This window comes from Malurus melanocephalus, unplaced genomic scaffold (genome assembly GCF_030028575.1).
Source record: "Malurus melanocephalus ecotype Western Australia unplaced genomic scaffold, MMel_1.1 scaffold_628, whole genome shotgun sequence".
Taxonomy (NCBI): domain Eukaryota; kingdom Metazoa; phylum Chordata; class Aves; order Passeriformes; family Maluridae; genus Malurus; species Malurus melanocephalus.
In genome coordinates this window covers 199898-222625 of record NW_026623860.1, presented here as the reverse complement: position 1 = coordinate 222625, position 22728 = coordinate 199898, and the positions used below count along the sequence as shown (strand labels likewise).

The 22728-nt window shown below is 39.0% G+C and overlaps 1 protein-coding gene across 2 annotated transcripts in view; it reads left to right on the top strand.

Moving 5' to 3' along the window:
- The first annotated feature begins 252 nt into the window (after positions 1-252).
- IL15 (interleukin 15) overlaps positions 253-22728 on the top strand; it is a 31376-nt gene continuing 8900 nt past the window's right edge. Inside the window, exons 1-3 of one of the 2 annotated variants that reach the window (XM_057383386.1) lie at positions 253-416; positions 753-882; positions 10576-10705. In XM_057383386.1, coding sequence (XP_057239369.1) covers positions 10643-10705 — 63 coding nt within the window. In that variant the 5' untranslated portion in view covers positions 253-416; positions 753-882; positions 10576-10642. Of the gene's footprint in view, positions 417-752; positions 883-8453; positions 8525-10575; positions 10706-22728 lie in introns of those variants that run through there. The other variant, XM_057383387.1, reaches the window with a different exon arrangement.

The following is a 22728-nucleotide window of genomic DNA, read 5'->3' as shown; positions in this document are numbered from 1 at the left end:
GGCATTCAAGTTTAGCTCAAGGAAGAAAAGTTTCTCATGATGAAGTGTCTAAGTGGGATTTTAGGATTACAGCTGCCGTTCCCAGTGATTATTATGGATGCTAAACCCTCACTTTTCTTAACAGGTACAATCCACAGCTTCTGATATCAATGCAACTTGCAGATAATTCTTTTCAGCTCCTTTACAAGGATCCTCTTTTGCTGGCCTATGCCACCTCTCTACCCTGTTCTACAGCAAACCAGATGGGGGAGCCTTTGGGAGAAGCTCTTTTCTGGTCTCACAACCCTCTTCAGTGGCTTCTGGGCATTGTCCCGAAAGGCCACTTCTTTTTCCCCTCCCTGGGGCGGCTGCCMGAGTTCAGAAACACTGTTCGGGCTGCGAAGAGGAGGAGCATAAAGCTACAGTGTGCTTCCAAGGTAAGCAACTCTGCCGARCCCTGGCTGGGAGGAAACGCTTGAGCTACAAGGGAGAAAGGAGCTGAGCAGCAGCAAGGGCACAAACYATGAGCTTTCTTCACTTCAAGGAATGCTATTATGGAATGTCCATGAATGCTTGGGATAGCAAGCAGTCAGCTGCCTTTCATGTTTGGCAGTCAGTTGCCTGCCTTCTAAATCGTAGACAAATGTATTTCCCCACGGGGTTTTTGGTGTTTTGTKTAGGTTTTTTTYCCCCCAAGTTTGGAAGTTCCTCGGAAATGGCAGGAAATCCCTACAGTCTGCTCTTTGTCATGTTAATATTTTCCACCTTATTAGGTACGAATTTATTTATATAACAACTGAAAGTAAAACAGAATGGAGGAGGGGGTGGAGCAATTGCTGCTGTCACTTGTGCAARCCTTATCCTAACTTCTGTGTCAACTTGCTGCTCAACGTTCCGAGACTTGTGAGTATTTCACAACTTTTGACATCCTCTTGTTTTCTTCTTTTCTTCACTGTATTAAAAAATGAGGGAACTCATAGAGTTCCGCTTCAAATTAATTAATGCTTTTAAAAACCATCTCATAAGATTTCCTGTAAAAGACATAGTTCAAGTATTGTATTTAACCTTGCACTTGGCACCTGTTTCTCTGTTTCTGCTGTGTGAGAGATATCAGCAAATAGAGAAAACTGGTTCTAGCCTGTGAAAATTTCTCATTGTTCACTAAAAAATTTACACAGCAAGAATGAACTACTTGGACTTGCATCCCAAGGTCTCTCATATTTGCACTGTTTAAATCTGATAGAAAACAGGGTGTTTTCCATTTGTTTTTGCTTTTTGGTGTGATACCTTTGCTGTGCTAAATTTGACAGAATTTTCTAAACTAGGAAAAATTTATAAGCAAACTGACAAYAAAAAGTACATAAAGCTCTACGTATTAATTAATTATATGAGAATAGGGAAAGAGTAATAACAACATYACAGCCAAAATGAGCTAGTTAATGTAGCAAGGACAGAGAAAAAAAACTGTGAGAAAAGTTATTTATATCTTAGTGTGTACAATTGAAAGAGTATTAAATGCGGGCAGAGAAAATCTGCAGTCAGTAGAATTCTGCTGTAAACAGGGAGAGTTTMTGTAGGTTATAGTAGTGTAATAGGGAGGTTTTAATCAGAAGTAAACAAGAGTAAACAAATGAACTGATAAGTCTTGTTAAAAATAACTCTTTCTGCCTAATYATTGAGTCATGGATTTATTTAGATTGAAAAAGAGGGAAGAGATGTGTGGGACAGAAACTTGTCAAGGATTGCGTTGCCATAACYTGCAAGATTATATCTGTTTAAGTTGGTAACAGGAACTTGTCCTTTCTGTGCACAGCCACTTGTGATTCCCTCTCTATACAGACAGTATTTTTGGCAGCTTACTTTTAAGAGACTCTGATGCTGGAGAACAAATTCCCGATGATAATTATCACAGCATGTKTGGCTGTTCTTTCCAAGTGCTAAATAGTGCAGTGCTTCCTTAGTCTCTCAAGATTGCATTTATTCCTCTTTACAGTTATCAATTTATTTGACATGAACCAGGTAAACGGAAAGGAATCAGTTGTTGTTGTGTCTTGGAAGGAGATAATTAATGATTAACACAGTGTAAACAAACAATGCTTATAGCTCAATAGAGGTGGTAAATTTGGGAGTCTGCTGGGCTGTTGTAAGCATAGTGGGACTGTATAGCTGTGCCCTGCTCCACACCCGCGCCGGAGAGCAGCAGTGGGCAGCACCGGTGTAGGGACTGGAGCTCTGGGAATGGGGGTATCCAGGGAGGTGAGAGAGACAAACTGCGGGAATTGCACCCCGAAACAGGACCCACGAGACACAGGGGATTCCTGCTCCTCTTTCTGCCTGGCTGGACACAGCTGCTGAAGGGACAGGGGAATGTCGACAGGCTCCTGCCCAGTGCAGCAGCCACATCTCACTGCCCCAGTGCCCCAGGGAGCCTGGCACAGAGGTGGGAGGGTCTGCAGCTGGAATGGAACAATAACAAGGAGCATGGTCCATCTGTCTTGGAGGTGCCACTGAGGTTAATTCAGCCTATGCCCTGTGTCAAAATTGCTTCCACAAAGAAAAAAAAAAGAGGCAGGTGAGTCTCATAGAAGAATCTTTCTGAAGGGAACAGAAAGCCCCATATGCAGACCTGACACACTTCTTCACAAAATCTGCTTCTTCCTAGGGCCTGGATTAAAGATGTGAAGCATCCTCTGCTGACATAACCCTCTGATTATTATCTGTTTTTCAAGTAGGCAGTGGTTCTTCAACTACAAGAAGTTCAAGGGCAGTTAAGAGACTCCAGAGCCTTGGGATGACKGTTGAGGGATCATGAGCACAGCTGTTGCTGTCCTCTATCCATCCATGCAGGGGAGGAATGGTGTGAGCCAGCAGACCAATGCTTGACCCTGAGCCTGGTGTCACCAGAGGAATTTAGGGGTTTTGATCATTATTTGGTCTACACAGCACCAGACTTGCTGGCAGTAGATGGGGTGGTACAGCTGTCCCAAAGGASGAATAGGATCTTTGCAYRGAAGTTAGCAGGGCTTATTGAAACAATAAACTAAAAGGGGGAGAGCGGTAAAACTGGGCTCAGTGGGGCAGATGTGAAGGTGGCATTTACCACTTTTTGAGTGACTCTGTGCTAGAGGTAGGGGGTGGAGATCCACATGGCAACAAAGACACAAGGGTCAGTGATATTTTTAGATAAAAGCACCTGAAGTGAAGGGGTTAGAGCTTCTCTCCCAAAGAGGTGGGATGAGTGGCTCAACTGAAGTGCCAACACGAGTAACAAACAGCAGGTTAAGAAGAAAGAAAATCAGCAGGTCCAAAGACCAGCTGAAGCTTTATCTCGCTACTGCCCTAAAAGACTCAAGAAAGTGTTTCTGTGAATATGTCAGCAACTGGACCAGGCCTGTCAGTCTGACTGTACTGATGGGGAAGGTGGTGGAGCAGAGCATCTTGAGCATCGTCCCATGGCAAATACAGAAAAACCAGGGGATCAGGCCCAGTCAGCAAGGGCATAAGACAAATCCTGCTTGTCTTACTGATTCCCCTCCACAATATTCTTCTGGAGAGACTGGCTGGTCGTGGATTGAACTGGTGCACTCTTTGCTGTGTGGAAAACTGGCTGGTTACCCAAGCCCAGAGTGGTGGTGCATGGAGTTAAATCCCGTTGGCAGCCAGTCCAGGGCTCAGTGCTGGGGCCAGCCCTGTTTAGTGTCTTTATCAGTGGTCTGGGTGAGGATGTCAAGTGCACGCTCACTCAGTTTGCCTGAGGTGCCAACAGATGACAAGTTGGGTGGGAGTGCTGACCTCCTGGAGGGTTGGAAGGCACTGCAGGGATCTGGACAGGCTGGATCAACCAGACAAGGACAATTGTGTGAGCTTCAACAAGTTTAGGTGCTGACGTGCAATCCCATGCAAAGCTAGTCTTGGGGCACAGTGGCTGGAAGGGCTTGGTGCAAAGGGCCTGGGGATGCTGGTCAACAGCRGCTGAACATGAGCCAGCTGTGCCCAGGGGGCCAAAAMCACCMATGGCATTCTGGTCTGGACAGCARCAGTGTGGCCAGTGGGATCAGGGMRGGGAKTGTCCCCCTGTACTCAGCACTGGTGAGGGCACAMCTCTAATGCTGTGTCCAGTTCTGGGCCCCTCACTGCCAGAAAGRCATKGATGTGCTGGAGAGTGTCCAGAGAAGGGCARKGGAGCTGGGRAAGGGTCTGGAGCAGAGCTCTGATGAGGAGCAGCCGAGGGAGCTGGGAAGTCTGGAGCAAAGGAGGCTCAGGGGTGACCCTATTGCTCTCTAACACTCCCTGAAATGAGGTTGTAGCTTGGTGAAGATAGATTTTCTTTTTTTTTTCTTCCCAAGTAACAAGTTATGAGATGAAATAGCCTCAAGTTGTGCCAGAGAGGGTTTAGATTGCATACCACAAAACTTTTCTTCACTGCAAGAGTGCTCAAGCATTGGAACAGGCTGTGCAAGGAAGTGGTGGAGTTACCAACCCTGAAGGTATTTAAAGGACACACAGGTGCTCAGGMTAATGGCAGAACTCAATGATCTTAAAGGTCTTTTCCAACCTAAACAATTCTATGATACCTTGCTGTCATTATGAGTGTTTGAATTCTCTGGGATAAATAAGGTTATGATCAGATCCATTCTGAGGCTGCCTAAGTGCTCACTGAATATAGAGAAGGGTCACAGGGGACAGAGGGTACAGGCTGATGGAAGTTATTGAACAATATAGATAATACAATGCTAGATTTTTTCTTATGAGTGGAAAGTTCATTCTCACTTCAGCTTGCAGTGTCTTTCAGGCCATGGGCAGTGATACATTTGACACAAACCTTCCAGTGTCAGATTCAGGGTTCTGTCAGACCTGTGTTTCCCTTTTCTGTGCTCAGGAAGTTCTGCTTGCTGTAGCCAGCAGGGAGAAAGGCATTCTGGAACAGCTCACTGTGGGATGTCCTGTTCTATCCAAACAGTGAGGTTTGTGGTACAAAGTGGGTCACTGGCCTGCAGCCCAGCACAGTGCTGCTGCCTCCAGGGATCAGGGAAGCACAGCAGCCCAAACTCCATGTTTTGAACAAACTTGTTAATCTGCACAAAAGTACAGACGTATTCCTCTTGCTTTTTTACGTGACTCAGTCTTGTTGCTACACTCTCATCACTGCATCATCTAAACCCCAGGAGAGTGAACAYTCATGCATTCCTGTTTTTTATGAGGACTTTCTGTATACTTAAAAAACTGTAATGGAAGATAGTGACTTGAAAGGTTATTTTAACCTCAGGACTGTAGTTCACTTCCAATTCTCGTAATTATAATACATTTTCAATTCCCTACACCAAATGAAAATGTGTTAACAAAACAAGAAYATCTCAAACATGTCCATTTGCTCTCCATGCATGCTAAAATTTTTTCTAATTTTCAGAAGTATTTCAAAAGTAATTGGTTAGAAATGGAGGGAGGTAATCTCAGCTATTAGTTATTATCAGCTGCTTATTTCTCAGAGAAATGTGTATGAGGTAAAAATCTCATTCTCTATAAGCAGTTCCCAAATTTAAAGACATTATTTTAACTCAGCTCAGGTGTCTGATTCCCATTTTACAGGTTTTGATAGGACAGAAATTMATTCCAGGAATGACTGCTGGCATATTAACAAACAAGGTTATAGAGTTTGTCTCTGCAAAGGGCAAACTCTCATAGAAAGCACTGTTAATAGTTCCTCATGGGAATATATGCTCAGAACTCCTTTTTGAGCTGAAGTTTAATGGGACAGGACAGCGTTGAAGGCCCCTAGTACAGACAGATTATTTCACAGAGAAAAGGACTTCTGGCTTCGTACCGTTAATCCCAGATCAATTTACCTTTTCACTGCCTCTGTRCCAAACAGAGAAGGTTCCTGCACGCTGAAGGTTCCTCTGCTCTTGCTGCTCCAGTGCTGTTTCCAAGATGGGTCCTGTGATCCCTCAGAACCTGAAGGCAGGACCAGAAAAGAAAGACAATTCATCCAAGCTGCCTGTGCTRTATCAGTGTAAACAGAGATCCCACTTGACCAGGGCTGAGGGTCACCTTTGAGATAATATTCTGCACAACTCTCTGAGAAGTCTGATCTAGCATTTCTTCTACATCCTTTAACAGATCTGGGGCCTGTTCTTCATCTTCCATCTGGATTTATGGGTGGCTGGGGCTAGATTTTTATATCATGATGAGAACACAAAGAATTTAGGCACTGTAGCAGCTAATAAAAGCCTTCTGTCTTCCATTCATAAATTAATGTACTATTGTAGAATAAGGAAACTGATTCCTATTTGTTGATTTACTTATTGTTTCCCTTAGACATTAATAAAGAATAGCAGAAATATTTGGAAGTCAGCAGGAGATGTACAATATAATTAAGCTGTTGTCCCTGCTGATAAGCTGTTACAAACAGGTAACCTGATACATGCATCGTTACAAGCTATCATATGGTATTTCATGCTGTAACAGATCAGGAATGTCCTTAGTGGCAGCATAGRGTGATCATTCAGACATTGTTGATACTGCTGCTATAAATTACAACTCAGCAGTTTCATAGTTTGCCAAGTACTTCTAGTGTCAGTGTTTAAAAATTCTTTGCCAAAAAATGGCTGCTGGGTTATTTTTTGTTTTTTGGGTTTTTTTTTTTTGCACACCAAGGAGCAGCTTTTAAAAGCCTGTTTTGTAAAAACACATGTAGACTAAAAAAGTTGCACTCTGTAACAGCTGAAGAGTTGCTAATCTAGCTCGCTCATTACTAAAATTTATCAAATGCATTAGGATGTCTTTTTTGTAAATAAAAATAAAAAAGAAGAAAATTTACTGTCTGCAATTTATTTTTGAGTAGACAGATCATCATATTCTAAACTGCTAGTCAGAAATGATTGCCACAGCACTATCCCTGGCTGCGGTCTCTGCCAGAAGGCTGTGAATATCAAGTGTTTTGATAATTTTCTTCCCCRGAGCTTAAACTATAAATAAGGTCAGTGTGGAAAAGTTTATTGACTCTGCTGAAGAAGGGATTTGATCTCATCCACAATGTTGGGTCACTGTCTGTGTTTGTGCACATACAAATTGGACAATGTGTGGTTGAGCTAAAGATCTTGTGAACAGCTCATACAGTGGAAGACTCATTTTTTGGTAAAGAAATAACAACTTCTCATATCTTAAATATAATTTTAACTGTTAATATGTTTTAGCATGTTATTAACACTGGTTCTTGTTGGTTGGTAAGCAGCATGATAGAAAGTTGGGYGTGAACTCTGTGGTCTCTTTCAATGCTGCATTGGCTAATTAAGGTTCTTCTACCAGTGGGGCCTGCATATATTCTGGCAAGTGACAAAGCTGCTGTCTTCCTGTAAGGGGAAGTGGSACCCTTACCTGCCCTTCCAGAGCAAGGAGAGGCTTTGCAGGGAYTCTATGGAAATTTATGTGCCTGACTTCAGAAAGCTGCAGCTGGTTACTGCCATCAACCTACTTGTAAGAGGAAAAGCTATCGACATGAGCACACTTGCTCAAAAGTAACCAATTATACCTGTTTTTATAAGCCATACAGTCAAGTACCCTCAGGCTGAATGTCGTATTAACCTCAAGTAGAACACCATGAAAATAATAGACACACGAGAGAACCAAGGGTGTGTAGTGTGCTTGTAAGAACATAGGAGTGGGAGTCACARCAGCTATCAGAGGCTCATCTCTTGTAAGCCATGGCAGAAAAACAATAAGTACAGTTTGTTTCCCTGGCAGTGTGCTTTGATAATGGTGTAGTTCCTAGAGATTTTCTTTGTGCTGCTTCTTGGCAAGGTAAAGAGGTCAATTGGTGTTCCTCATTCCTGAGGTTTGATTAATGCTGCTGMTGTGATTAATTGTACTCAGGGCTGTCATGTGCAGTGGAGAGACTGGGCAGCAGAGGGGTGGGAAGGAGGGTGGCAGTGGGATCCCACCTGGGATTGCACTGTGCCTGTTCTCAGCCTGGGGATCCCTGTCCTGCAGTGGCCAGCACTGGATGCTGGTGATGGCCAAAGTCATCAGGCTGGGTTCACATATGTTACCTCACTTCTTATAGCTTTCTTTCACTCATTTAATTGAATTTTCAATCATTTTTATTGAACAGATAAGGTTTACAGCCTTAGCTACACTATATCTTACAGTAATTATACAGGCACAAGAAACATGATTTTACATTGGCTAGAATATATATATATATATATATATATATATATATATATACACACCACTTAACAATATATTATCAATTTTATGCTTGATCAGGAGTTTGTTAATTTTTCTGAAGGACAAGAAAATAGGATTTTCACTCTTCAAATGCAAAAATTTGGAAGTACCTAAATATTTTGGAGATGAATTTTTACTTTTGTTTTAAGTGTTTGTTAGCATTCTCTAGGATTGTCTGTGTTCCCTTTAGCCCCCAATGTGCTCTGTTGCAGGTATGCTCTGAGGACTCTGAACATATTATTTCTTCAAGCTGTAACATTTGCCTTGGAGAAACCTGCATCTGAACTAGCTGACTACAGAAACTAGAAATATTTTCTTGGTGAGCATGAAGCATCCCATCCTAGGGGCAGATATGCAAAGCAACTAAAAGGCAGGATTTCTTCTAAGAGGGGACTCAGAAAAATTATTGTTGTTTGTGAAAAAGTCTATGTTAAGGTCCTTGCCCAAATCACAGCGAGATGGTGAAATGAAGGCAGGGACAGGACTCAGAGCTGCATCCAGCTGCATTTGTCATTGAACCCATGTTTTCTTMCTGTGATCTTGTGTCTTTTTCTACACACCTTTTTCCAAACAAGGACGTTTATGCAGGGGTTTGGTTTGTTTGTTTTCCAGGAGCTTGGTCTACTCAGTGAAAACAATCTATTTGGTTCACAAACCCTGTAAGAAAAAAAGGAAATTATTACCTCATACTGTGATTAAATATTTGTTTATAATTATAAATTCATGGGGAGGGAGTGGCCATGGGATTGAGTTTCAAGTTCTTGAGCAGAAGATGATTTAGTGTTCATAAATCCTTCTACTTCTGCTACACTCAACCCTTCTCCTTCCTTTCACCTCCAMCATGTCTTAATTCTTTGCTGTGCTCTCCATCTGGTCACACAACTCATAATCCCACTGCTGTGCTCTAGAAGCATCATTGATTTCTGTTCCTAAGCCTTTACCATGCTTTTCCTGTACAAAGCCTATTTATATATATATATGTGTGTGTGTGTGTGTGTATATATTTATATACACACACTTACAAAAAGTTCTGCTTGACTTGGTAGCTCTGAGATGGAATATGTCAGTGAAGAGACCGATGGAGACCACCTACACAATGCCAACAAATCTCTGCTGCAATTATGTAAATAAATTAAGCCACTCAGGATTTGGCCAAGTTTATGCAGGTTTTCTAGGCTGCCAAACTTGAACAAACTACCAAAAGCACAGCTTTAATTGAATACTCATAAACATGTTATATGAAATAAATCCATATTTTCTGCTAATTTGTTTTTTGGAAATGACAGAATTACTCTTMAAGGGACTTAAAAGAAAATCACTAGCCTGTGTAAATAATTCAGTGTAGGAAATTCCATCAAGTTCATTGTGACCGAAATAAARGTAACTGAAACTGAGCCTTATTGTTTGAGACCCAGCTGACAAAGGGCTGCAAAACTGGCAATGGTGTCTTTGCATAATACAGAAACAAGACTGTGTTTTCAACCCATATCTCTGAAATTCATGTTTAATTTTCTAAGAAAATAATGCTCATGCAACAACACATCTGTGCTTGTTTGCATATGTCCATCCTCCATCACATTTCTTTTAATTCAAGGCCTAATTTTGTTGTATAGTTTACATTGGAAGAGGTACTTACAGGACCCTTCTTCAAGCCTCCCACCTAAAGCAGGGCAAACTGACATCACAGCAGGTCRCTCCAAGCTTGGCTGTTTTTTCAATATCTCTGAGGATGGAGCTCCTAAAACTCTTGTAGGCAGCCTCGTTCACAAATTTATTTTCTTGCAGATTATGTTGTGACTCCCTTATAAAAAAATACTAATATTATTACCCAAATAAATTGTTCTGTCAACATGTTGTCACCTTCTGCTGTACCTCTCTGAGGTCTTGCTGTGAGTATATAACCAGCTATTGAACAAAAATTTGCTTGTTTCTCCAAACACAACTCTTGCAAGATTTGAACATGAATCTCGGGAAAAAAATAATTATGAAATAGAGGTGAAGCATTCCAATTGTATTTTATTGTATCATCTATAGAAAGGTAATAAAAAGGGCAATGACTTGGCTCAACAGTCACCATGATTATTATAAGAAATCACAAAAATTTATCCTTTGCTGACAATATGCATTTTCCAGGGGGAGCCCCCTTTATTCTGCAGCATTCAAAGATGGGATGCTATTATCTAATTAAAAATAACCTTATCAAAAATTTATCTCATGTTCTCCATTAATTTGGAATGTGTAAAGGGGACTTGCAAGAGTTACTTGTGAAATGTCAGCAGCCTCCTGCTTTGATTGATGTTAATAGATGGGCTGAAAAYCACTCAGAAATCTATTGTGGTTTTACAGTTACTTTTTGTCCCTCACATCTAGGTCCCAAAATGTAGTCTCCTGATGCAGATGCTGTGCTTCTCTTCTGAGTAATGGTCCAGCAGGCAGGATGCTGGGGATGGCACGGCCAACACAAAATTCTGCTGGAGCACTGAGCATGCTGCAGAGTCAGGTAAGGGTCACTTAAACAACATGACATTTTAGGAAATTTCAGCAAAGCTTTTAATGCTATTTTGCAATCCAACATGAAAAGTAGGTAAAAGGGCAAATTTAAAGCTAGGAAACATCTCCAGTATTTTAGATGAAATCACTWCACTCTATAATTTTCTGCTTTGGTTTTTCCACTCTTTGTTTTTCAGTGGTTTAGAATTACGTAGTAAATAGGTCTGGGGTATTTTTTCACATTTATATTTTTCAGCTGATTTGTGCCATAGCAAGTTCTAGCCAACTTTTCTGCTTGGACCTAATCCCTGTGTCTGGCTGGAATTTCACACTATGTGAGGCAAAAGCCCCCGAACCTCAAGGGTGTTTAGTATAGGGGRGAAATAATTTCAAGTGTCCAGTCTCTGTAGTACTCTTCAGATCTCCCCAYGTATTTCCTAGAGGATTCTGTAGCAGTTGCATTTTCAGTGGGCAGCATGGCCCAGTGACCTTGTGATAACCCCAAAGCCATTTGCATCTGGTGCTATCCCAAAACAGGTTGTACAAGAGGCAGATCCACACACAGAGCTCAGATATTTGACTTATTCACACTTCTGCCCAGAAATGGAGGCTGGATGGCACCTCCACACAACCAGCAAAATGACTATCAAAACTTTTCACTATTTATAACATTTTAGCAAACATTAAAAGGCATTAATGTTCATTGGCTACAAGTCACCTAGTTCTCTTATTAATTCTTCTATTGGTTGATGATTCTTATATTAATTAGGCCCAAGATCAGTCTTTCTCATCTTTTCTGCTGGCTTTCCAGTTGTTTTTCTGCAGAAGTCACTGAACCAATTAATTATCTCAAAATTGAATTAATAATTGATTATCCAATARCTTTGTATGATTTCATGCAGAGTACCAGAGTGATTGCATCAGAGTCTTAGCTCAACTTTTATTAAAAGCAAGAAAAATATAGACCTCCTAATTTTGGAGAAAAATCTGGAACACAAGTGTCACCAATGTAGGTTATGGAATGTTGGGAGCAGCTCATGAGTCACTGTCTTAAGCATGCCAGTTTTTCCACAGGGATTGCCAGTGGTACAYGTGAGTACACTTAAGGTTCTTTACTCTCCGAAGGCTGTAAAAAATCAAATGCATCACAAGCAAGTAAGTCTGTATTTATGCTAAGCATTTCAAATACAAATACAGCCAGTGTTGTTTTGACTAAAGGATTTCCCCAACTGCTCTTAAAAGAATATGAAAAGGCATTACTCACGTAGCAAGATGCAGAGTTGCAGACACAGGATTGTGAGACTCTCTCAGTAAGCAAACTTGTTTTGCCCTCTGGTCATAATAATGTTGCTTCTGTTATGACTTACCTATTTAAATGCCTTCATCCTTCATGATAACTGAAAAGATGTCTCTTGTGTTCTGGAAGCAATTCTGTTTGCTTCCAAAGCCAGTGAGTACTTTTAAATACAACTGTACTACTATCCCTTTAAAGATACACGTAAGTTTAGTCATCTGGTATTTTTGCTATTGCTTTATCATCTCTTAAATTAAAAATTTTATGCTATTTCTTTTATTAATACACAGTGAATGGTGTAGCTAAGAAGGTACAAACAAAAAGACAACATCCTTCTCAATAAGGCTTAGTATCTAAAAACATGTGTAATGTGCAGCCAGTTGTAACATACTGATGTGAATTCTGTGTTGAGCCCCTTAAAAGAATAAAGAAGTRCAGATAAGTTGAAAATATAAATCACAGTAGAATTATCTATTATTAGGAAAAAAGCTGAGTGGGTTCCAACCATTTAGAATAAATATATTGTATTCTGTCATTGYTTTGTAAAAATTTATTTTCTTTAAATCTCTAATAATTAAGAACTGGARCTGTATGGTGTTTTTCTAGATGAGCTATCTTTTCACTTGTTTTTAAGAGATTGTTTATGTAAAATACTCTTAGAAGCTACTGCATAAAATGTAACTTAAGCATATTCCAATAATAGAAGTTTCAGAACAGTTTCTAGGAATCAACTCAATGGGGTATCACTCCCTGCAGAACAGACAGGTAGTTACTACATTACCAGAAATTTAGGAACCAAGGTTCCCAGTCAGTTTCCCAGAAATCAGATCAGCCTTCCATTACCTAAATGACTTGTTGACCACTTTTCTATGAGTTATTTCCACACGCTAGAAGAAAAGATGCCATANAAAAAAAAAAAAAAAAAAAAAAAAAAAAAAAAAAAAAAAAAAAAAAAAAAAAAAAAAAAGTAGCTGGTCCTTGGGAACTTGACAGGGAATCTACAGGCTCACAAATAACCTCATACCCTTAGTGTACATTATGTACTGAAATAGCTCCTGTCCATGTCCGGTCTGGGAGCTGTGTGATGCTCTTAAGTAGTTCTAGGCAGTCATTTTTAAGGAGGTTGCTGAATGAAAGCTTTTTCCTGACATGTTTCTTTAAAATAAACTGTTAAACTACCATAAAAATGAAAACAAAATAAATTAAGAGTGAAGAGATGTATGTTTCACCTGGTGGCCTGCTTCACTGTTTCTCAGAGCCCCTAGTGTAAGCAGGGTTTTTCTCCTGTCCGTATTCCAATGACTTTAGTCCCCTGATGTCCCCAGCCTAAGCTGGAATCAGACCTTTTTGCAAAGCTGAATGAARATGTGTTCTGTCTCCAAGTTTTCCAGATGGTGTGGGAACAAGGGGAAAATCATGAAACAACCATTCCAAACCCTGGAAAAAATACAGCTTTTATGATTGTTGTCAAGGAGAAATGGATGTACTATTTTCTGTTCCCTAGTCCCAAGTGGGATAACTAAGTCTYTTCCATTGGTCATTCTACAATTTCCTGAGATCACTCCTCCTACCCGTTTTGTCTGGTGGCTGAATCACAGGCAGGGAAGTGGAGTGACATCATATCAGTGTCCAGCAGATGTGTGAATCACTGTTCTTTCACAGCATTCAGTGGTGGTTTCCCAAGCCAGGAAATAATGCTAATGGAAATAACAGTTACTTTTATGAATTCTGTTAGTTGTAAAAAATTACAGTTTATATTAAAAATATATTTGTCATGCAATTCTCTTTTCTATGCTATCAGACAATTTCCAACTAAACTCATAAAGAAAAGGCTGCTATAAACATACTTCTTTCCCCTGCAACATAACACAGTTCAYCAGATTATTTATGTCTCATAATACWCTTGCAAAGTAGAGTTGTTAACCTTTATGTCTTGGCTAAAATCTTGTGTGGGTACTTTCCCTCTCTCTTGAATCCTAAGTATACTTTTCTTCACATCTCCTTGTCTCACATTCAAGAAAACTTTTCAGCAGAGAGCCTTGATTTACATGATTTGTACTCTTCCGTGTCCTTAATTGCTCTGCAATTTTTCTCATTTAACCAGTTGTTTGTGTTCCTCAGAAATCCCCAGCTACATACAACTAGAGAGACTGCTCCTGTGACTTCCCATTTCCTCCAGAAACTAACCAGATAACTACATGATTTTACTTTCTAATTTTGTTTTATTACCATTCCAGACAAACAGAGTATTATTTAATGGACTACGGCTTTGAGYCTGCAGTTATGCTCATTTTATCTCATACAAAAGAGATGTTTCTCACCTCATTATCCTGTTCCACACAGTTAGAGACTAAACCCATTTTCTTGCTCCCTTGCTTCTATTCAGAATGAAAGGTTGCACCATAATTTGCCTTATCTTAGACTTTCCATGTGTATTTTGGTGGAATTAGTCCTTCAATGATAAAACTCTGTGAGTTACTAAAGAGGCCTGATTTTAAAATTTTCTGTACTAAATGATGTGAATTTCATTTTGCATCATTGTACTAATACAAAGGAGAGATGATAAAATAATACATCAACACTAAAGTCTGGAATCATGAATCAGCTACAAAATTTATCATTCTGTTAACCTCCCATTGATTTGCAGGTAAAATTGTCCACTTAAGTTAAAAGGTATGCTATGGCATTTTAGACTTGATGTCCTTCTGATAGGGATAGTGTTAATTTTCTTCCTATTACCAGGTACAATGCTGTGTTTTRGAATTAGGATGAGAATAATGTTGATAACACTCAGTTTTATTTGTTGTTAAGTGGAGCTTTTGCTAATACAAGGACATTTTATCCTGAGATTGGCCATTTTAGCTACTAGTCCTTAACAAAAAAAATTCTCGAAGTGCCAAACAAATTAGGAGTAAATTTTTGTTTAATCTGCAGAAAGCAATTGATTCAACCAAGGTCAGGCATAATCCAAATTCAGTGTTATCTTTTACTTGCCCATTCTACCCAGCAGCTCCCCCTTCAGAGGCTTTTATGAATATGATGACAAAAGTAATATTTAGATATTCTGGAAGGTCTTTCCTCTTCTTTTGCATGTCCTTTTCCATTTTGAGAAGGGTTCACAGGCTGTTACTGCAAGAGATTAAGCTGTGATATGAAATTGAAGATGTGTTACAAGACAAATAGCTCCCCCAGAATATTGAAGGATATTCTCTAGAAACATTATGTAGGTAGAGCTGAGGTTCTAACTGTAAAGTGTTTGGTTTAGGAGCCAATCTTTCAAAAGCAATTCCACTGTGTGAGCACAGAGGAGAAACTAATATAACTTCCAAGGAGGAGRATGGTTGTTTACCTGAAAATCTACATTGGCATCAGGAGAGTGGGCATAGACCCAGTTGAAAATTGTGCTATGGGTACCTGCTGTTACCATTTGCATTGTCTTTAGCTGATCAGAACACAGTGTAGCTCTCCTTTGTAGTATTTAAATTTAACTTTTCTCATGTTCTACTTCGGAATAAATTCCTTCTTATTGCTGTCTTATTTTTTTTTGGAAGGACAAAACCCCCATTCATCTTCTGCCCTCATGTAACTGAAAATATCTCTCAGATTCATAAGATTTTTATGCCTGTAGATTATTTTGCATAATTTAAACAATACGATGAATATTTCAGGTCTCATTTTAAACTGCGTGCAATTTCAGGATACATGGGTTACAGTGAGGACAAAGTAGTTTTGTAGTAGTTTTCATCCAGCTAAAGATGAATAACTTGACAATAATGCAAATTTATGTGCTGTGCATGTGTGACAACTTTTAAGAAGAAAATAATACTCTGAGCACAATAGAGTGTTGAGAGTGAATTCAAACTCTGTTTTACATTTAGTAAAAGTGACTTTTCAACACAACATGGTCCAGTGAGAAGGGCTACAAGTGATCTGCCCTCTTTAGGACTGAGTTTTGCCAGTACCTTTCCTAATAGCTCAGTGCCCAAAYCACATCACAAATATGGAGCAGCCAAAAACTGGGACAGAGGGAGTTGTCTCAAAGCAACTTATGACACATGTTTTGTTGTGACTTAAATATCAGAAAAAAAATATCCTTCATTTAAATTAAGAAAAAAATCTGTTTATACTTTAATTGTTTTCTAAAGGGTAATTTTCTCTAATTCATATAATCAGTTAAAATATTTGCAAACATAAATGCCTTTACTTTAAACATCCAATCTGGTATTTATAACCAGAAAAAATCCATAATGGCATATTTTAAGAAATTTTCTAAGTTGTACACTCAGGTTCTTAGCTGTTAAAAAGTTTTTATCCTAGAAATTTGTAAATGACAACTTTTTGCTTTCTGGTTTGTTTTGTACTTACTTATGACTTTTGTCAGTCTTGATGACAAAGACATGGGACTGGAAATAATATGATCAAAGAATACTTGAATCTTGTCTTGTGTGGGTTAAATGTGACTAGCCTGTTTCTGACATAGAAGAAAAAAGGCCCATTCTCAAAGTAATAGGATATTCTTTTTGCTGACTATCCCTTAGATTTTCTGAAGGACAGAGAAACACCTTTGGGAAACATATGTTAAACATCTGAGTAATGTAAGTGCTTCACTGTTACTGAAGGCAATAGAAAAAAAATGGTATTTATTATCCCTTCAGCTGATCACAAATTGGGGTTGGTGGGGAGCAACTTTGCTACATGCTCTGAAAAATTCTACACATTCCTTCCTTGGTGCAAAAAGCAATCTTGAAAGTATGCTACATTGTCCCAACTATTTAGAATTAGTAAACACAAACCCATGTTTTTTGTAATTCATAGTTTAAAASTAAGAGAGAAGAAATTTGTTTTCTCTCAGCTAGATTGCTCAGTTTTGAAATAGGTATTGCAAACGATGAAAATGTTCTCACAGTGCCTGGTGAATTGAAACAAAAATAGAGAACAGACCCACAAAGAAATAAAATACTTGTTTTCAGGAAAAGGGTAGATTCTGATATTTGCTACATTGTAATGTTTAAAAATAATATGTATGTTTTTCAAGACATTATGACATTGTGGCTTTTAGAGAACTCTGACTAAAAAATGAAATCTATATTCTCTTAGATTACAAGCACCTGTAATAGCAGTGCTCTTCAGAAAATTCCATTATGAAGAGGCCTCATTAATGTAACATTTTGCATTTTAAAATTACTTTCCATCATACTTTGTGTTTAACAGTGGCTGTAAGAATTGAAATGTAGGCTAAAAAATATTTACATAGAAGAAATTTTTACATCAAATTAAAAAAAAAATTAATTAAAAAGCAAATATTTATCTGTGCTTATAAATAGCAGGGGAAGAAGGTCTAGAGAGCTTATAAACTTGAAAATGCTAGCCCCAAATCAAGGCTTTATATGCAGTCTCCTTTGCTGGAAAACAAGGACATATGAGGGAGGTATCAGTGTGCCCTTCCCTTGGCATTCTCAGCTGGATGCAGTTGGGGACATCAGGCCTTTGCTTGCAGTCAGCTCTTCTCTTCCTAAATTCTGTGTGCTACTCTAATTCATATGAGGAACATGTACATATTTTAACCTGTAAGGAACATAACCTCATCCTATTACCCATAAGGTATGCACTACAGGAGACCAGCACAGGCTAATGAGATGTCATTATATGGGACACAGCTCTTCCAGCATGATTTTCTGCTGGCCTTTGAGTGTGCAGAGGCTGTGTAAGGAAAGCTTTAATGTAAACCAGTTGTCAACAAGATGACTCCTGTGGCCACTGATAGAAAACCATTGCTGGCTGTCTATACAGGTCTAAGATAAAGATCAATAATGTTCTTTAGGCTCTGAAAGCAAAACCCACAGGGACAAGAGCACACACAGCAACTTGCAGGCTCAATGTCCAAGTGTAAAACAAATGATAGCATTAAATCTGGCCTAATCAATTTGCAAGAAAGACTTCTGAGATGGCATACAGTGGTGACAGGAATGCATAATGAAAAAATGACGCATGTAAAATTTTGAAAAAGAATTAGGAAGTTTTGTTTCCTGGGTCTGAAATGCTGCCAGACCTGTTCTTTCAAAAGCTTGGAAAATTTCTAGGTATGTGTTCTCAGGAGGAGGTGTCTAGTGCAATAGTTCAGAAATTCCACTGCTGGAGACTAGGAGCAAAAATCGGTGAGCTTAGCTAGAAATGTAGAAGCTGATTTTAAGAAAGGAAAGTGTAAAATTCTTCAGCATACGCACTTCAGCCATACGCTCTGCTATGCTGGATATCCAGTTTGCACGTCTTATGGAGAGGGCACACAGAATATTGGACAAAGAATATTTTGAGCTCTCTTGAGTCTTAAAACAAATGCATTGTTTTGTTCGGGAGTTGGTGTAATCTGTCAAAGTAGCAAAAATGTGCTGATGTGTTTACTCTGACCTGAAATGTGTGTAACACAACCGCATTTTGTTCTGATTTTCTTCCCTTCTGGAAATAGGCAACCTATGCTATCATTAAAGTTTTCAAAAAAACCCTCGAAGAGTAATACTTGCATGGACAGAGCCAACGGTTCCTTGGCCCCTTGAGGACCCAAACTAAAATGCCCAGAGATTTAGTTGCAGAGAATAAGAGTTGGGATTAAACATCTTCCAACATACAGTCAGAGAAGTTGCAGTAGGCAGATGCAATTTGGGACTCATCTGTGATAATTMCCATTAATTTTCCTTACTGCCTCTGGTTGCATTGTGGCATGCATCTCTATGTGCATGGTGCCTATTTTGACTTTTAGACCAAAAGGTGCCAGGCTGTATGTGAATGGCCATATATTGTTGGTGACTTTTAAATTTGATTCTAGCTAYACCAACCAGGAGGACCTTACATGGTGTTTCAGTGAATATCTGYCAAACCCAGGTTTGTTAGCTGATCTTTGCAAGACAGCAAAGTAAATCAGTTTGCAATGTCGTGTTTCCATTCAGGACAAATAGATACCTTGCTCTGGTGACAGGGAAGCACTAAGCTGGTGGCAGAGCAAAGGAAAACGTATATAAGGCAGCAAGGTTGTGTTCAGGCACACAGTATGACACACTGCTATTAATATTACCATTATTAATGTCACCATCAATGAAGATTGAAAGCAGAAGAAAAAGTAGAACTGCATCCTGCCTCTATAATTCAGGATCCAGCAAATTCCAGTGGAAGTATCACTGTAAGAGAGTGCCATAGATTATAATTCTTTCAAAAAAAGCACTGAAAATACTGCCTTACTTCACCATTTTGAGAGCTTCATTTGCTATTTTTAGTCTTTTATCTATTACAAGTGTTTTACAGACTGCTATTAGTGAATGGCATTATTAAATCTTTAAGGTGAGTATTTTGCTAATGATGACATATTATTTGTCCAGCGGTCATTCCTGTGACAACTGTATTTATGGTCTCAGAATTTCCAATTTTATGCGTTGGTATGACATTATTTAAGTTTTTTGCTGTTTAAGTTTCCATGTTTAATACTGTTTTAGATGCTAATATCCTACCCCTAAAGGCCCAAAAATTTCATTCATGGTTGTGTTCTCATTCCCTGTTGGGTATTTGTTGTTATTATATAAAAATATCACAAATAATATTTATAAGGAATGCTTGACACCAAATATATATATATATATATATCAGGACACATTTTGCTAAACAAACTTCAGTTCTGGCTTTATTCTGTGTGTCTTTTTGATGTCCATTACATTTTGAATCTCTTGTTATACCCACTGTTTATTTATCTGGGAGGACTTATTTTGAAAGGCCTTTTAACTAATTATTGCATATTGCATACTGAAGGATGTCATTTGGGGATAAATGGTTAAATCTAACCATCTGTGCCCTGCAAATGAGTTTTCTGCTATGTACTTTTTCTTTACCATGCATTAGCTAAATTAATTTTTCCACTAGCAAAATTTGGGGAGTCTCTGTTCAATATCCATGTATGTCAAGCTAACCTAGCATTAATATCCTTGCATCAAGGCATAAGTGGATCTTTCGCAATTTGAGAAGACTGACATTGTATGGAAGGATGGAAAGAGGAAGAAGCATGTATTAGCTTTCTTTCCTGGCTGGCTTTTGTCATCTGGCAAATATAAGAGAGATCCTGAATTGACAGGCAGGTCCAGCCTCTGGAGTAAGCAGCATGTTTGATGCTTTGGTCCCTCATCACCTAAAAGAGGGACCTGGCACCCCTGTTACAAGAAGACATAGTCGTGGAAGAGGTCTGTGGTCATGGAGTGTTGTTTTATTTCTCTGAGAGAGTGAAAGCAGACAGATTAAAAGGAAGAATCTCAATTAAAAATGTTCATACCTACACTCAACTAGTAATATTTAGCCCTGAACACCTCAGCATTTCTGTTGGGTTTCACTGCCACTGTGACTGTAAGTTTCTTTGGAAGGTGTTTGTCCTTTCTGTTCCCCAAGGACAAASTCCCTCCCAGGTCTATATCCAAGTGTAGGACACATCTTCACAACGCAATGATCTGAGCCCGGGGCCTCAAGCACACTTGGCAAAAAAAAAAAAAAAAGTCAAAGGAAATGTTTAACTTCTTACATGTTGAGTTGTGATGTTTAAGGTATTGAGTAGAATAGCCATGACTCTGTGACCTTTCGGCAAAATTTTAAAAGAGGCATTGCAAACTTTACTCTCTGGCATAAATGCCAATTAGCAGCAGCATACAGGAGAAGGAAGGACTGCCAAAGCAAATCAACAACTATTTAAGCAAACAARGAGCATGTAAATACAAAACGTGATTGAACTGGGTCTCCTGCCATGCTGATTACTGAGAATACTCTTTTGAAGGTTAACTATAATACAAGCAGAATGAGCCATGTAGGATAGTGCTTTGCAAGAGAGTCCCCACTATGCAACAAAAAWAAAGGAAAATTGTAATTCTTGGGCAGACGGAGGTTCAAGGGAAGTAATCAACATGAATCACATTTAAAGAATACTCAGTTTTAATGCTGAAAAAAATGCTTTAGCTAGCCTAGCTCTAGCTAMGTACAAAACTTCTGAGAAAGCAGTTCATGACATGAAAGCTTGAAGACTTAACAATCTAAGGCATGGTTTGGCTCTCATACAGACAAGCATTCAGCCATGTGATTCAKTTTAAGACCTAGTAATCCACTGGCTTCCTTGCTGGATCAGTAAGTACAGGCCAGAAGCATGGAAAGCTCATTCTTTATCTTTGAACCTTGAGGAAGAGAGCTGCTGGTAACATTGGTGGAGTTTGAGGGCTGATTTCCTAGGCTTCTATGCAAAGATTGGTAGGAAGGGAGAAGAGAAACTACAATGGCTGTGGAATCATAATGGACTCAGGCACCATGATAGCATAGAAGCAACTCTTTAACAGTTGTGGCATCAAATGGTATTCAGAAGTTACCAGAGATGTAAAATAAATTCCTTTCATAGATGGGACTGATCTGTAGAAATTGGAAAAGAATTTARGGCCTGGTACTAGATTCCATCATAAGCAAATATTACTAAAATTACTTCMGTTGATATAAAATTTTCTGATATGCAAATAAAATTACCCTCTCAGTGTGCTTCAGGGCTGTACCTATGGGTAGCATCTGTTTCAGAGTTTCTTGCTGTCTCAGAGAACATGAATGAGGTTCTCTGTCTTTATCTCTGAATTCAATCTGAATTATTGCATTCTGACACTAATTCCTATTCAGGGCTTTTTTGGTTGTTTCCCTTTGGTTGTTTCCTAAAAGCAGTCTAGAGGAACTTAGAAATGAAAAAGCAGAGGGATGCTTCAGTGAGTCTGCTCCTTTGACTTTCAGCGTTTTCCAGCATTTACTCCATGACAAAGCCATAAGAATGTCTTTCCTCTAAAACTTACTCATAATCCATGAAAATTTGATTTCAAAATTACTTATTTAAGGGCTCAATATGGAAACATCTATCTAGTTCAGAAGTACTACTTTCCTTATGGGCTCCATTTCTCTTTCCATCGCTTCCATTAGTTTATGGAATTTTTACTCTCCATGGCTTCTTTCCTGAAAAAAAAATTTAAAAAGAATGCTATTTTGGTACAAGACTAAGGAAAAAACATCTGWTTTTCTTCCCAGTTTTATAGACTCTGATATTAAAAATGTTCTGTATGCTTCTGAGCAGAGAGAAGGAGCTCCAATATTATGCACAATATACAACCTTAAATAGATTCAGAGCTCTAGTTGTGCAGCTACTTGGCACTTTGTCCTCTTGAAGGTAATTGCACTAGAGCAAGAGGACAGAACAATTAWTTAGGGAAGCCAGCAAGCAGACAACAGCAGAACAAGAGCCACAGGGTGAGATTTTGTTGGGGGAGGAGGCTGTTCTCTAAAGGARGCTCTAATTATTGTGGCAAAAGAAACACTGAAGAAGAATTGCAGCAACAATGCAAATGAATRGGTGTAAAACTCATCTATGCATTATGCAGGCAGTACTTGAATGTGGATCTAAGAAAACCCYACTTTATGCATGAGATGTTGTCAATAAAATGTCCAGGGACTGGASAGAGCTGGAGATAATGGTATGGTTTTAGAGGGAAATTTGCAGCAGTGACAGAGAAAAGAAGATTTAAAATACCTTGCTGCACAAGAAGCTAAAGAGAAAGTGCTGAGGACACATATTTGTAGAACAGGACAGAAATAGAGACTGAGTAAAATRGGACAAATAATGTGCAAGAAGTCTATTGCACTACATTCTATTGCAGAATGAAGATGAGAAATGGGAAAACAGGTTGTTACAAGAGAGAGTT